Source organism: Triturus cristatus, chromosome 8, assembly GCF_964204655.1.
Source record: "Triturus cristatus chromosome 8, aTriCri1.1, whole genome shotgun sequence".
Lineage (NCBI taxonomy): Eukaryota > Metazoa > Chordata > Amphibia > Caudata > Salamandridae > Triturus > Triturus cristatus.
Window position 1 is genome coordinate 108,076,868 of NC_140591.1, and position 13,845 is coordinate 108,090,712.

The window sequence follows — 13,845 nt, forward strand, 5'->3', positions numbered from 1 at the left end:
CAAACATGGGACTAGGCTTAACATTGACCGACATATCGAGCTTCTCAGATATGCTTACGCTTCTGACCCATAACAAAATAGAAAAGAAGGCTGTGACGCTTGGTCTGAACCTGGGGAAACTCCATACTGGAATCCATTAATTGTAGGCTGAGGTTGAACTATGAAAGATGCTTCACCCCTAGTATGCTTTACTGTTTCCTCCTGCTCACAGGACAACTTGAATGGGACCAATGGTTAGTATGTTATGCTGGGCCTTGATCTAACCCCATATGATGCATCATACTGTATCTGTTGTGCTATGCCATACTAACAAATTGACCCATTTTTGTTTGTCAGATGCTGTGGTAATCTATTGATCTTCTCATGTGTTTGTGTGTGCTGATGCTTTACATGTGCTGTTAATCACTTTTTGGGTGCAAGAACCTGGGTTTACCAAGTCTAGTTGTTTTCTAAGGGAAAAATGTTATAAAGAAATTAATGGGAAAAAAACCGGCTTCAGCATAATTTATCCAATGGTGTCATCCTGTAGATGTGACTGTTGCCTGGTGGTTCGTGCATGTAAGACGCTCTCATGCGGTTATACTCTTCAAATGCCATTGGGAAGGTATATGAAGAGAGGCAGAGACCATTTGCTACAGTGCATGGTTTCTCACAAGGCGTTACCCTTGATCCAGTCTCTTTGCCATGACAACTGTTCATTATTTTTTGCTCTTTTCCAGATCTTATTCTTCAGTGAAGGACGAACGTATCCTGGAACTGATGATCGCTTTAAAGACCGTGTCACCTGGGATGGTGACCTTAATAAAAAAGATGGCTCTGTATACATTGAAAACGTGCAGTTCAAAGATAACGGCACATACATTTGTAATGTGAAGAATCCACCGGATGTTAGTGGCTCGCCTGCACGTCTTTTACTACGAGTTGTTGCCAAAGGTGCCTGTCGTCGTAATTCCTTTTTAAATGTAAAGTTTTTTTTTTTGTGTTTTTTTTAATTTTTGTAAGTTAACAGACTTATGTCTTTTTCAATTTGATCTTGCTTGTGGTCATGTTCTGGTTGGAGCAGCTATCAGGAAAAAGTCATCACTGTGGATGAGTATTCGCCAGTCCATTTACATTCAGTTGCGTCTGTCAAGCCAATTGGGCAGTGGTATTGTGAGACGTAAAGATCTTGGTGATTTTCCTGATTAATTTTCCCCGTTTAAGAGTGTAGGATAAGTTAAGTGAGAACAGTTGTCATCCTTGTCATTTATGTCCTGTGTTTAGATAATAGTTGTTTAGCAGTTGAGCGACTGGAGAACCATGCCCTCAATACGTTTTACATTAATAGCACTTAGAATCAAATCTCATTTTTATTGGCAGTTAGATCAGAGGAACAGTTACACTGCATGCCGCCTACAACTCAAGGCAGGCCGGCCACAAAGTCTGCCTCTATGTGTCCTGTACAAGTAGGATTATAGCGATCTATCCATATACCTATACACGAGTGATGTGTGAAATATTCTCGTTAAGGAAAAATCCACCACAACGAGGCAAGCATTGACAATGACTTCCTCGTAGCAACAAACTTAAGGATGGTGGTTACTCCAGTATTGGAACTTTCATAGATTCACATGTTTGAATCCTTCCCCGTCGTTGAGATGGGAGTCCCCGGTAAATCAAAATAGCAATGCAAAGCTATCATGACCTAGAAAAAAAAAAAAAGAGACCAAATAAAACCCCCAACTAATCAGAACAGCCTCACCCTTTAGAACCTTCCTGAGAGAACCTCAGACCTTCAGATTTTCTACCGCACATTGTGCTAGGGAGTCTCCAGTAAGCTCTGCTCAGTTTTTTCCTTATTCACTACTCTTGTGAGATTTTCAGCTATTTTTCATCAGATTTGTCTTCAACCTGTTTTTTTTCTCAACTTCCTGATGGCAGACAAGGAGAAAAAGGGGCTTTTAGAGCTTGTGCCACCTGCTCTAAGAAAAGGCTTTATGTAAACTACCCTCACAAGGACTGCATTTACCGCCTGTATCCCGACCACAGAGCCAAGGATTGTAAGGTATGTTATACCAATTCCACCAAGACCTTGAGGGATTGTGAGTGATGTCTCCTTACCTGGCTCCAGAAGTTTGGGTCAAGAAGAGAGCCTGTTTCTAGTGACGACCGTGATGAGGCCTCATCTGCTTCATCTCCTAGAAGATCTGTTAAGAGGGGAAGACCTGAACCCCATTCTTCAGAAGGGCGTCCTCAAAAAGCCTCCAAAAAGACCTCCCAAGGGTCGGTTAGGCTTAGTCCTACTAAATCTCCTTACCGAGGTGAAAAGGAGAGGAAAGGACTTACATCAGGAGATGCTGGAGTAGGGAAGGCGAGCTCTGTCCTTCCTTCCTTCTCCTCCTGAAGGAAGGAAGTTTTTCAAAAAGCTTTCTTCTGTTCCTCTTGAGGAAAAGCAGCATAAGAAATTGCAATAGTCGACGAAGAAGCTAGCATCTACATTGTCAACGCGGAGTGACAAAGATCAGTCTCCTCAGCTTACTTCAGTTCTGACGACTGGATCGTCGCCGAAAGCTTTGACTGTGTCGACGAAGGCGGTTCCAACTCAATCGACGACTGCAGTGAAAACAAAGCTGTCGACACTGATGATGTCGCCGAAGACGGCGGCGGCAACAAGAACGACGACGGCGACTGTAACGACGACAGTATTGATGACAGCGCTGTCTGGCAATATCTTCATCGTTGCCGTCAGGAGTAAAAAAAAAAAAACTGCATAAAAATACAGAAAGCGCCATGTGACTTCTGAAGTCACTTCACCTAACAAGGTGACCCCTCTACTACCTTCTCACCTCCTGGAAGAGGAGACCTTGGATGATTGTCTTTTCGGATATGCCCATTGCCCTTCAGAGCTGCACGTTAAGTGCCAGGAGGAGCATTCTGAAGAAGTATATGAAGGGGAACAGGACTATGATCCTCCCCAGGACTACCACAGAGGATATTAAGAGGAGATGGTCTGTATGCTGTCCTCGTTGATTTCGGACTTGCAATTTATGCTGTCAGACTACAAACGGAGATTTCCAACACCATCTTCGGTTCTGTAACAGGGCCCAATTCCCACTGGACCAACCTCTGTGCCTTCCACCGCCCCCGGGTGCCACCACCACCACCGCTGCAAATAATAGAGGATCCTCCACCAACTACGTCTTTTATCCAACAAGATCAAGCCGGGCTATCCGCTGGGGCTTTATATTTCTTTTCCAATCGAGGAAGCACCGTGACCACCGTGGCTGGGGTCTTCATGACCAGAAGGTCCTCTTCCCATACATGATTTACAATGGGAATGGTTCTTACAGTCTTCTTATAGAGTTCCTTAAAGTCATTCAAGTAGTAGTTTTTTACCTGTAATGTCTGTAGTAGGGGTATCTCTGTGATAGTCATAATCATGTGAATAGTCCCGCCCATGTGCGTGGACCCCGGAGCACTTCATTAGATATATTCTCTTAAGTTGTCCTCTTCTGCAGTCCTGCATAGACACTTAAGAGATAAAGAAAGACAATAATGCAGCCTAAAAACTACTAGGCTACGCTGGCCATTACTTCATCCTGAAGTGAAAAAGATAGCCAGGTAACAGTTAAATTTAACTATTTTACTGAGTTTCACACAGAGAAACTCCCCTTAACAAAGATCCTTTTATCATGATCGAGATGAAGGGTTGGACAGACAAGCCCCATAGGCTGCCATTATGTGTCTGTACATGGATACCGTGCCTTTAAGAATCCTTCCAGAGACCCTCGGTATCCCATGATGCACAGCTAAAGGCTAGTTACTTTCAGTTCTTTTTGAAGGTGTATAAAGCAAGGTCTGCTAAATTCTGTACATACTGGGCTTGTTCGAGGACCTACTTACGGTCACTATGCCAATGAGAGAAGCCGCTTCATTGTGGATTCACAAGGAGAGCATTTCCCAGGGTCTCCTTCTTGGTCACCCCAGCTCCTCAGATAATTACAACAGATGCATCTCTGGAGGGTTGGGAAGCGGTCTTACAGGACCTCCAGATAAGTGGTCGATGGCAACAGCATCGTCTTGTGCACATCAATCTGCTAGAACTCCTAGCGATTCGCCTTGCCCTATAGGAGTTTCTCCAGAGATCAAAAAATTTATCTGTTCTAATGAGAACAGACAATACTACGGCCGTGCATTATGTCAACAAACAAGGTGGCACGAGGTCCCGTTGGTTGTTTGTGGAAGCTCAGAGTATCTGGGAATGGGCGATCCTACATCGGGTTTCAATGAAAGTGGAGCATCTTCCAGGGAATCTCAACGAGACGGCAGATACTCTAAAGTCAGTCTGCCACAACTCGATCAGAGGACACTGGAAGACCTCTTTCGACTATGGGGCTGACTGTCCATAGATCTGTTTGCGACACTGGTAAACCGGAAATGCCGGTACTTCGCAAGCTAGCATCACTATTCCGGATCCTGGGGGAGTGCATGGTCAGGCGCCTTTGTCTATGCTTTCCTCCATTCCTCTTCTCCTGAGGATTCTCAGGAATTTAAAGGCGGAACCCTGTAAAATGATCCTCATAGCACCATCCTGGCTTCGCCAGTACTGGTACATGGAGCTTCTTCTTCTGTCGGTGGAGCAACTGTTTCACTTGGATCCTATCCCATCATTGCTGATGATGTCCCAGGGTCAGGTACTGCATCCGGATCCCAAATCCCTGCAGTTATCAGCATGGCTCCTGAGCACAGAGTTTCTCGACCTGAAGCTGTCCTCAGAATGTAGAGGCATCCTTTCCCAAGCTCGTGCTCCGAGTACAAACAAGACCTACCAGATGAAGTGGAAGAGGTTTTGTCACTGGTGCCAGGAATTGGGAGTTCATCCTTTCGCTTCTTCGTATAATGAAATCCTTCCTTACATCCTTTCTTTGGCAAAAGCTGGCCTGGCTCATGCATCTATTAAGGCTTACCCCGCGGCCATCTCTCGTTTCAGGAGAACATCTTCAGGCCCTTCTCTTTGGTCGGCAAGAATAATTAAACAATTTATGAGGGGGCTTTTTCGAGTCTTCCCTCCGGTTAAGCCTCCTTCACCACTGTGGGCTCAGCTCATGAAACATCCCTTCGAGCCTATTCGTAAGGCAGACTTAAAATTCCTGTCGTGGAAGGTGGCTCTTCTTCTGGCACATGAGCTAGAAGCTAGATAGCACTCCCTATCCAGGAGCCTTTTATTCAGGTCAAGAATGACACAGTGTTAGTACAGAGTACTACTAAGTTCATCCCTAATGTGCCCTCGGATTTTCACTTAAATGAACCTGTGGTTCTTAAGACTTTTTTTCCCTCAACCTACAACTCCGACTGAGAGATTCACTTCATTCACTAGACATTAGCGTTGCTGAAAATTCTATCTCCAAAGAACTAAACACTTTAGGAAGTCGCCTCGGCTCTTTGTGGCTTACAGTGCTCCTCATAAGGGGTTTCCCCTTTCTAAACAAGAAATTGCATGTTGGATTTCCAGCTTTATCCAGTATTGTCATCAATTAGCTGGGAACCCCCTACAGGGGAAAGTCCCTGCTCACTCCACGAGGGCAGTCTCTTCCTCTACAGCCCTCTTTGCTCGGGTATCTATCCGGGACATCTGCCGAACAGAGTATCCATACCTTTACCAGACATTACTGCTTGGATTCTTCCACACTTTGTGATACGGCAGTGGGCCAAGCAGTCCTGAGGAACCTATTTCAATAGTGTTGAGCTTTCTGTTTCATCTCTCCTTCCTTTTTTTTCTTTCCTAACTCCTTGCACATTCCTTGGTAAATGTTTGTTTCACGTTCTACTATTTGCATATAAACTTTGCATATTTTCAAGAAGCCTATGACTGCTAATTCTTGGAAGTTACTACATGATTACGCAAAAAGATTAAATGCTTGTTTTGATACTTTTCAGACTCTACATGAAGAGAACAATTTGGTGGTTTATACTCCTTCTGTCCTTGGGTACTATTTCTAAAAGGATTGGGACAAAAATGTGCTCATAACTGCTAGCTACTCTTATTCAAGCATGTAAATCTATGAAAGTTCCAATACTGGAGTAAGAAAATAAGTTACTTACCTTTTTAACTTTAGTTCTCCAGTATTGCAAATTTTCAGTCACACCTGCGACCCACCCTCCCCCCCTGAGAAAGCTCAACTTTTTTTTTTTTTTTACCTTTATGGTTATCTAATAGCACTACTGCTGTGAAAATCTGAAGGTCTGAGGTTCTCTCGGGAAGGTTCTAAAGGGTGAGGCTGTTCTGATTGGTTGTGTGTTTTATTTGGTCTCTTTTACAAAAAGAGGTGGCTATGTTATAAAACTGAAATAGGCCTAGGCCGAATTAAGCCGCTATCCTGCGACAGCTTTGTCATCCTCAGGAGTATCTGGTTGTAACCTCAGAATACGTAGGTATTTAGGACACATCAACTCCTGGAACTCAGAGGAGAGAATAGTGAATAAGGTGGCCCAAATTGTAGTGTATATCCATCAACCACCAGAACTGATGAAGCCACTGCCGGTGGTCCGGAATTTTATTTGTGCCCCAGTTGGTCAGCAGGACTTTCTGGGTAGCATTCAATTCCAAGGCCATCTACCTTCCCTTAATGGAACGAGGTGGGAATGTAAGTGCATTAGGGAGTCCCTGTAGCGTGTATGCGGGAATCTGGGGATTGTGGTGTTGAACGCACAGTCACTGTCATTCATGGCCTGATCCCAAAATCGCAGCACCTTCGGGCAGTGCCTTAAGTGGTGGATCAGCATCCCTGGGTTACCACAGCCTGGCCAGCATTGGCTGTCACATTGGTCATTCCATTTCTGTATACGAGCGGGGATGTAGTGCCAATAAGAAGTGATCTGATAGGCTGTTTTAGTGTTTCCTGTAGTATGTGCCGTATGGTGTGTTCTATAGAACGTCTTCCCACTCTTTATCTGGTAGCGATTGGCCTAGCTCAACTTCCCTGCGGTTCTGTCCTGGAGTCCTATATTTTTGTGCCGCCTTAGTTAGGTGGAGGTAGATCTCTGAAATAAGCTTCCTATCGTCTGCCTTGAGGAACATCAACTTCTCAAAGGCAGTCATCGGTCTGCCTGCCACAGGACGTGTGGCCGAGCTGAGCAGCCAGTGTGTCAATTGCATGTGGGTAAATCCGTCTGCTTCCTGCAAGGCACAGTCTGTTTTTAGTTGATCGAAAGGGATGGGGCCATTGTGATCAAAGAGGCTTCCTAGGCACTTACATCCACCTGCAATCCAGCGTTTGGCAACGTGTGTGATCATGCCTCGAGGGAAGTCTGGATTTGCAAATAGAGGTGTTGTAGGTGAAGGGAATGTAGTTAGTCATGCCGCAGTCGCTACCTTGTCCCAGATTTGGCGTGTCGGGCGAGTTACAGGGGAGGAATTAAGCCCCCAGGCTCTGTGGGGGCACAGTCAGCCACACTTCCCTCCAAATGTGTGATCCCGCTACTGTTTGGTCCATGAAGAACCAGTGGTTCTCTGTAAGTAGGTGATTCCATTCCACCAAATAGTGCAGTTGTGCGGTTTGGTAGTTTGGGTATCCAGAGTCCTGCTTCCTGTTTTGAACACTGTACAAGTTGTTTCTGCAGCCTAGGTTTTGTTATCCCCCAGGATAAAGTGCTCAATCTCTTTGAAGGGTGCTAATCGTGCCGGCTGGTGGGGCTAGGGGAAGGGTCTGAAAAATGTATACCAATGTAGAACGACTGCACCGATGTCATGTTGAGTATAATATAGTATAAAATATAGTATAATCATGGGTTTTCATGATTTAGGGCGTGGAATGATTACATTTTTCTGTTACAGTATGCATCCTTTTAAACAAACCGCACAACTCTCAATAAACCAAGAAAATGATCATAAACAAAAGAACATTGAGAGCAGATTCTCTACTATGTCGTAACTCGTATTGTAACTTTGACATGATTTTCCTTTGCTTTCGCAAACTGGGAATATAATCTGGCTTTTAAGCTGCATCGGCATTTTATTGTAAAATTGACTAGTGGTGTGGACAAAACTGTGACCACCCAATTATGCTTTTAGTTCTGGGGACGATCACTGAACTTAACATCGTAGAACGTAAAGCTCTTTTCGGAGCGTACCAAATTTGTTTTAAGGTACTCCGGACCGATTCCATGCAAGGTGCCAAACACAGAGCCTTGAAAACAATCCTCTTTCTTACAGGGGGACAATGGAGTTCGACCAATGTACCTGATACCAACTTAAATTTGGGGATTTTCTTTAGTAAGCGACACACTGCATTTTGCAGCATCTGAAGCTTGTTCATGTGTCTGTCTGATGTCCATATAAAGGGCATTACAGTGGTAAATCCTGGATATAGTTAAAGAAAAAACGACTGAAATCTTCAGACTTGTGGAAATAAAAGGCAGCACCTTCCCCAGCAGTTTGATTATAAAGAAACATGATGAAGAAGGTTTGTTGACTTGGTCCATAAGAGACAACTCTGTCTCAAAGACGATCCCTAGATTTCTTACTTAGGAGACGGGTACTGGAAGAGAACTGAAAGACTGGGCCACTTGAATCAATTCCAAAATGTCATCTCTACAAAAAAGGAGAACCTGTTTTTTTGGCAGTTGAGCTTTAGACCATTCTTACTCATCCGACCCACAGTGTCTTCCACAGTGTCTTCCATACAGGTGTTAAAACGATCTGCAACCTCATACACCTTATTAGTGATTAATACCACATTCTGAGTGTCCTCGGCATGTGCGATTGTGGCAAAGCCAACAGAGTGGATAAGTGAATGAGATGCAACTCTGCACCCCCGACTCGCATTCGACTAAGTAAGAGAGCTGCACTGGCAGAGGTGTGTAGGCTTGCACACCAAGACGGCGAGCGTTTGTTAATGCACGGAGGCCGTCTTCCTGAGACATTAAAATAGGGTATGGGGTTAGATCATTCCAACTGGGTCTGGCAGAAGAGTACTCCCACCATGCTCCTGCTAATGTTGGGGGTATTAGTGATAGGAGTAATATTAGTAGAAATCAACATAGTCAAATTATTTGTAATTTTCCCCATTTTAATAACGCTTATAACGACCTGTCCGGAGTAGAGCGGGGCACTGAGTGATGTTGTTTAATTATCTCGATACTGATGAGACCATAAAAATTGCAAATTATATAAATGTGTCTTGGAATTTTTTTTACTGTGCAAGACTTTGTGCAACTGCGCAATAAAGCTGCCATTGAAATATTTTGTTGCAACACCCCTGAATTTGAAATGTCGATGTGGATACTTTGAACCAGACAAATTCCTTTGAAATACATATTTTCCAGCATATGCTTGATGCTCCAGAACAATGTTTAAATCGCAACCCAATGGTCAAACCTGTCATGTAGTTAGTCAAACCTTGGTTGTGAAAACAGTATACCCGACTGTTACCTCATAAACTGTTTGCTAGACTTCCAAGCCTTCCTGTAGGATAGAGAATAGCAAACTATCCCAGTTGTTTATTTGCTGCCCTGTTCATTTTATAATTTGATCTGTGATTTTAAGATGATAGGCATACTAAAATAAAAAATTTTCACTTAGATTCATCAGTGTTTCTTTTCTTAAAACACTGAAGAGACAATATAAATGCATGCTAAAAGATCATGTTGTGTAGTTGAAAGTTTTTTATTTAATGTGTTTTTTCTTCTTTCTTTAGAAAATCTACCTGTGTATTCGGCTGGCACGCTGGCAGGAATTGTGGTTGGTGCAGTAGCAGGTTTTCTTTTGCTTGTTGGACTCATTGTGGGACTCGTCATATGTATGAACAACAGTTCTAACAGCAATTCAAACAAGAACTATTCTGGGTAAGACGTGCATGCAATCCACTCTCTACTATTGAAATATTTCCTTTTTAGCGCATCTTTATAATTTTTAGTGGTCAGGTTTTTTTCTCCATAAGCTGCAATAACGGATCTACTTTTTCAGTGGGACGTTTGTCTCCACTGGAGACAGGACTGTGGCCATTGCCCATAGTACTAGATACGAGAAAGCAAAAGACACACAATTGATGGACGGAATGCAGAACAAATCAAAACATTCACCCCCAGTCAAGAGATCTGGGTTAAATCCATCATTCTTTTGCTCACCATGCCACCCCAGTTTAGACCTGGCTATATGCAAATCAGTCTCGACCCTGTGCCTCATGGGAACAGTCAAGCCCGAACTGCAAAGCCAGGTCCTCCCTGGACCGGACACAAGCATACTAGGACCGGTTTCGGGGTTTCACCCCTCTTCAGCCAGGATAGCTTGATTCCAGTGGCACAGTGATAGTCAGCATGGCTTTAGGGCAGACTGTATTCTCAAGCCTTTTCTTCATGAGCCTCTTGCTGATTTCATAATGTGAGTAGGCAAACTCCGAAATGTTGGCTGGTTTAGCTTAATTTTATTTGTATAATTCTTACACTTAAGTTCTTTCCAAAGAAAAAAGGAAGCAGTCACAGGGCACAAATGAGGGACGATTCAGATATAATGTATGCATCTTATTGAATCATCTAATGCTAGTCAAGGAAGTGAATTCTCACTAAAGTCCAAAAAATAGGAGTAACGGAGAGGAAAAATTCCGTAGTTTGGAAATAAGTAGAAAGATTTAAGGGTGGCAGGCAGGAGGTGAGACCAGAGGAAACTGGAGACAAAATGGGGAGGATGAGTGTGGCACCGTACAAGGCAATAAAGTTTCAAGGCAGCCAAACCAAGGATGCATTTAAAGTCTGTGCATAAGAAAAAGTGATGGAGTTAAGTGGGAGCCATAATGGAGTGATGAGATGAGGGGTGTAACCTGGTTTAGGGACAGATGTGTGGACAAAAAGCAGGAACATCCGCTTTTGAAGATCAGGCAATGGGAATCCCATCAACCGCTGTAATTGATGCATCCCAGACCGAGTAAGGACATCTTTAGGTTATAATAACAAAAGGTATCTGTGCAGCATCGCACTAATACCCTACAAGTCAAAACTCTGAAGTTAAACTGTTATAATTAGCGGCACATTTCTTCTTCAGATGAGTAATACGATCTCATTGTGATTTATCCAGAGTCTAGGAGGAAATGCTGTTAAAACAATTGTAGAAGGTGCTGTAGGTCAACTTGCATCTTAAAGTAGCGCAAGTACCAAGACTACAGAATAACTTGAGTCCTCACATGAGGGAGATACGGGTCACCTTCCAGCTGGATGGGATGGTGCATGAAGGCTATCCTGATTCTGAGCACAATACTTCCAAATGCACAGATAACTTTGTAGAAGAACTTGCATCTCCATACTTGCATGCCAGACTGTCCCTGATTCGTAATGTCCAGATAGATCTGCACGGTTTTCTGAGATGAAATATTGCAAAGCGGAAATCAAGCACGATGTAATATAAATTATAGATTTTGTTTTTATTGGAATTGTGCTGATGTTGATCAGTATGAAGTGAGAACCTAGATGTGAGCTCTCTCATCCGCTCCACCCCCCAATTCTTTCCTATTCTCACCCCCGCAGTCCTCTATTCTTGACCTACCGTCGTTAATCTTGGCATCCTGATGGTTTTGTTCTGGATGCCAGAGTAGTTTTCTGGTATCCCACTCCATTTGACTTGCCCTCTCTGCTTTTGGTGTTTGGGCGTGCTCGCTTCCCAGTCCCCGTTTGATTTCTGCAGACTTGCTGTGCATCTTCCAGTTCTGTAATGGTGTATTTGTTCAACCTTCCGTGAGTGAGCAGGATATTGCAAATCACTGGTTTGTATTTACTGATAATCGCATGAGGGACTTGATGTACTTTGTTCCTTATGCTTTGGGTATTAAAAGCTACATCATGGACTTTGCTCAGGAACTTGTATTACATTTTTCGTTGTAGACGGTTTGTCATGCAGGCAAATTTAGGGTGTGCTAAAGCTGCACCTACTTACAATAATTTATACCATGAGGGGGATTTATAGGGTTGTGCTAACGGCATTGGATTATGTGCTTGAAGTGCCGTAGTCGATGCGGTAAGTAACCTGTCCCGTTTATGAAGTGCTTGAAACCATATCTGAGAAACTGCAGATATGAGCAGTTACCAACTTCATTGCATCAGTTTAACTTTTCAACATGGGACTACCCTGAGGTGTGACTCTTGCAGTGTGTGTGATGCAGTGAACGTGGCATGGATCTGAACTGCATGTAGCATGTTAAATCTAAACTTGTGGGCTGGTGTCTGTTCACAACCATCTTTGGTAGAGACCCATGCATGACAGTGTGAGAGCCTCTCATTTTCTTTCATTCCTGCGCTCTAATCCTCTCACGGGATGCAGTCGCCCTCTCTTCCTCTCCTTGCAGACCTGCTGAGTAGACGATGGATTGGAAACCGCAAAAGAGTGGGACATGTTTAGGGCTGCTCTTCCAGGACCTGCTGCAATAACACCATGGTAACTTGGGAGACCGGATGAACCCTTTAATTTCCATGTCGCAAATATTGCTTTTCTGCTCCTTCGATGGTATTGGTATTCACGACTAATCGCCCAGCTATGCGCTAACTTAACCTTTGGTTAGTCTCTGCTGCTGTTTCTGAACGTATGTTTGCATTTTGTGTGCGATACAGATGGGATATTGCATCCTCATTAGTTATGTCCAAACAAACCCTCAATTATATAAAGCACACACCACTCGTCTTGGAAAAGGTGTAATATAGGTTCTTGGTGGGGGGGTGTTGATTTACGTTCTTGTTGAGTATTAGGAAACCAGTGATTGTATAACTTGGTTGCTCACTAGATCTCTCCAGGCGTTGTGTGCTTTTACCTTCCTATTGTTTGTGCCACAATAGCAAGCTGACTGTAGTGTCCACATTTTTTAAATGTTTTTTATTTCTTAAGTTTTTATTGATGTTCATGCTTTTTGTTTCGCTTTCAAATGAATGTCCTATTGCTGGTCACGCGTGTCCTGTGCCTTGGTAATATTGACTTTGTGCATTTGTTATCTGTCATTTTGTTAAAGATATGAAACCGCTTGCAGTGGTGGGCCCACCTATTATTTGGCAGGAACGGTAAATGGTTCACCAGGCATTGGTTTCTAGCTAAAAATATGAATCTGGGGAGGGGTGTGGGGGCAGTGAGCAATAGAGCTCACTCTCCTTTGACTATAGATTGATTTCAAGCTGCCATCTTTACTGTTGGAGTTTCACAAAATGTATAAATGGTTGTTCGGATTTTACTTGGAAATTTTCCATGCCTGCAATATGTGGGAATTGCCATATTGTGTGGTTCGTCCTTAATCTGATTGCAAGGCTTTAGACAGGTGGAGATATCACAATTCAGACTACTATTGACAGGTTCGAGTGGCACAGACACTTCTCTCTGCCTCTTGCTGAGGGTGGAAGTTTGACCAAAGCTGATAGAGTATCCAATTTATGTATGAAAATGAGCCACACATTCCAAATTCTCTAAATTTCCCCTTTTTTTTCTGGTCACCGAAGTTCATTCAGTTCAAAGTAAAATAGCTTTTAAAACTGGAACCTTTTGTAAGATAAATTACGATACAGATATACTTGTTGTCCTTTCATCTACCATACATTCAGTGTCATCTTTATGCGAGTCCTGCGTGTCTCCACTATTTTATAATTGTTTTGTTTAATGACGTCTGTATGGTTTAATTGTTCCATTGCAACACTTTCTTGTTTAGTACCCCCCCACCCACCATCATAGTCTAGCATTTATGGATCACAGTTATTATTCATGAAGACTGCACCCACTGTCATTTTATGGATCTGTTATTTTACTCTCCCATTGAGCTTACAGGCAGCAGCATTATATTTGCAGATCTCATCTCAGAGCCACCATACAGTGGTAGTCTGCACGGGGAAGGGGCATTTAGTCACGTT

The 13,845-nt window shown here is 43.3% G+C and overlaps 1 protein-coding gene across 1 annotated transcript in view; it reads left to right on the forward strand.

Annotated features, from left to right (window-relative positions):
- Positions 1 to 13,845, forward strand: part of MPZL1 (myelin protein zero like 1) — a 145,223-nt gene that overhangs the window by 83,855 nt on the left and 47,523 nt on the right. The window contains exons 3-4 of the mRNA XM_085621129.1: positions 720 to 933; positions 9,675 to 9,822. Coding sequence (XP_085477255.1) covers positions 720 to 933; positions 9,675 to 9,822 — 362 coding nt within the window. The remainder of the gene's footprint in view (positions 1 to 719; positions 934 to 9,674; positions 9,823 to 13,845) is intronic.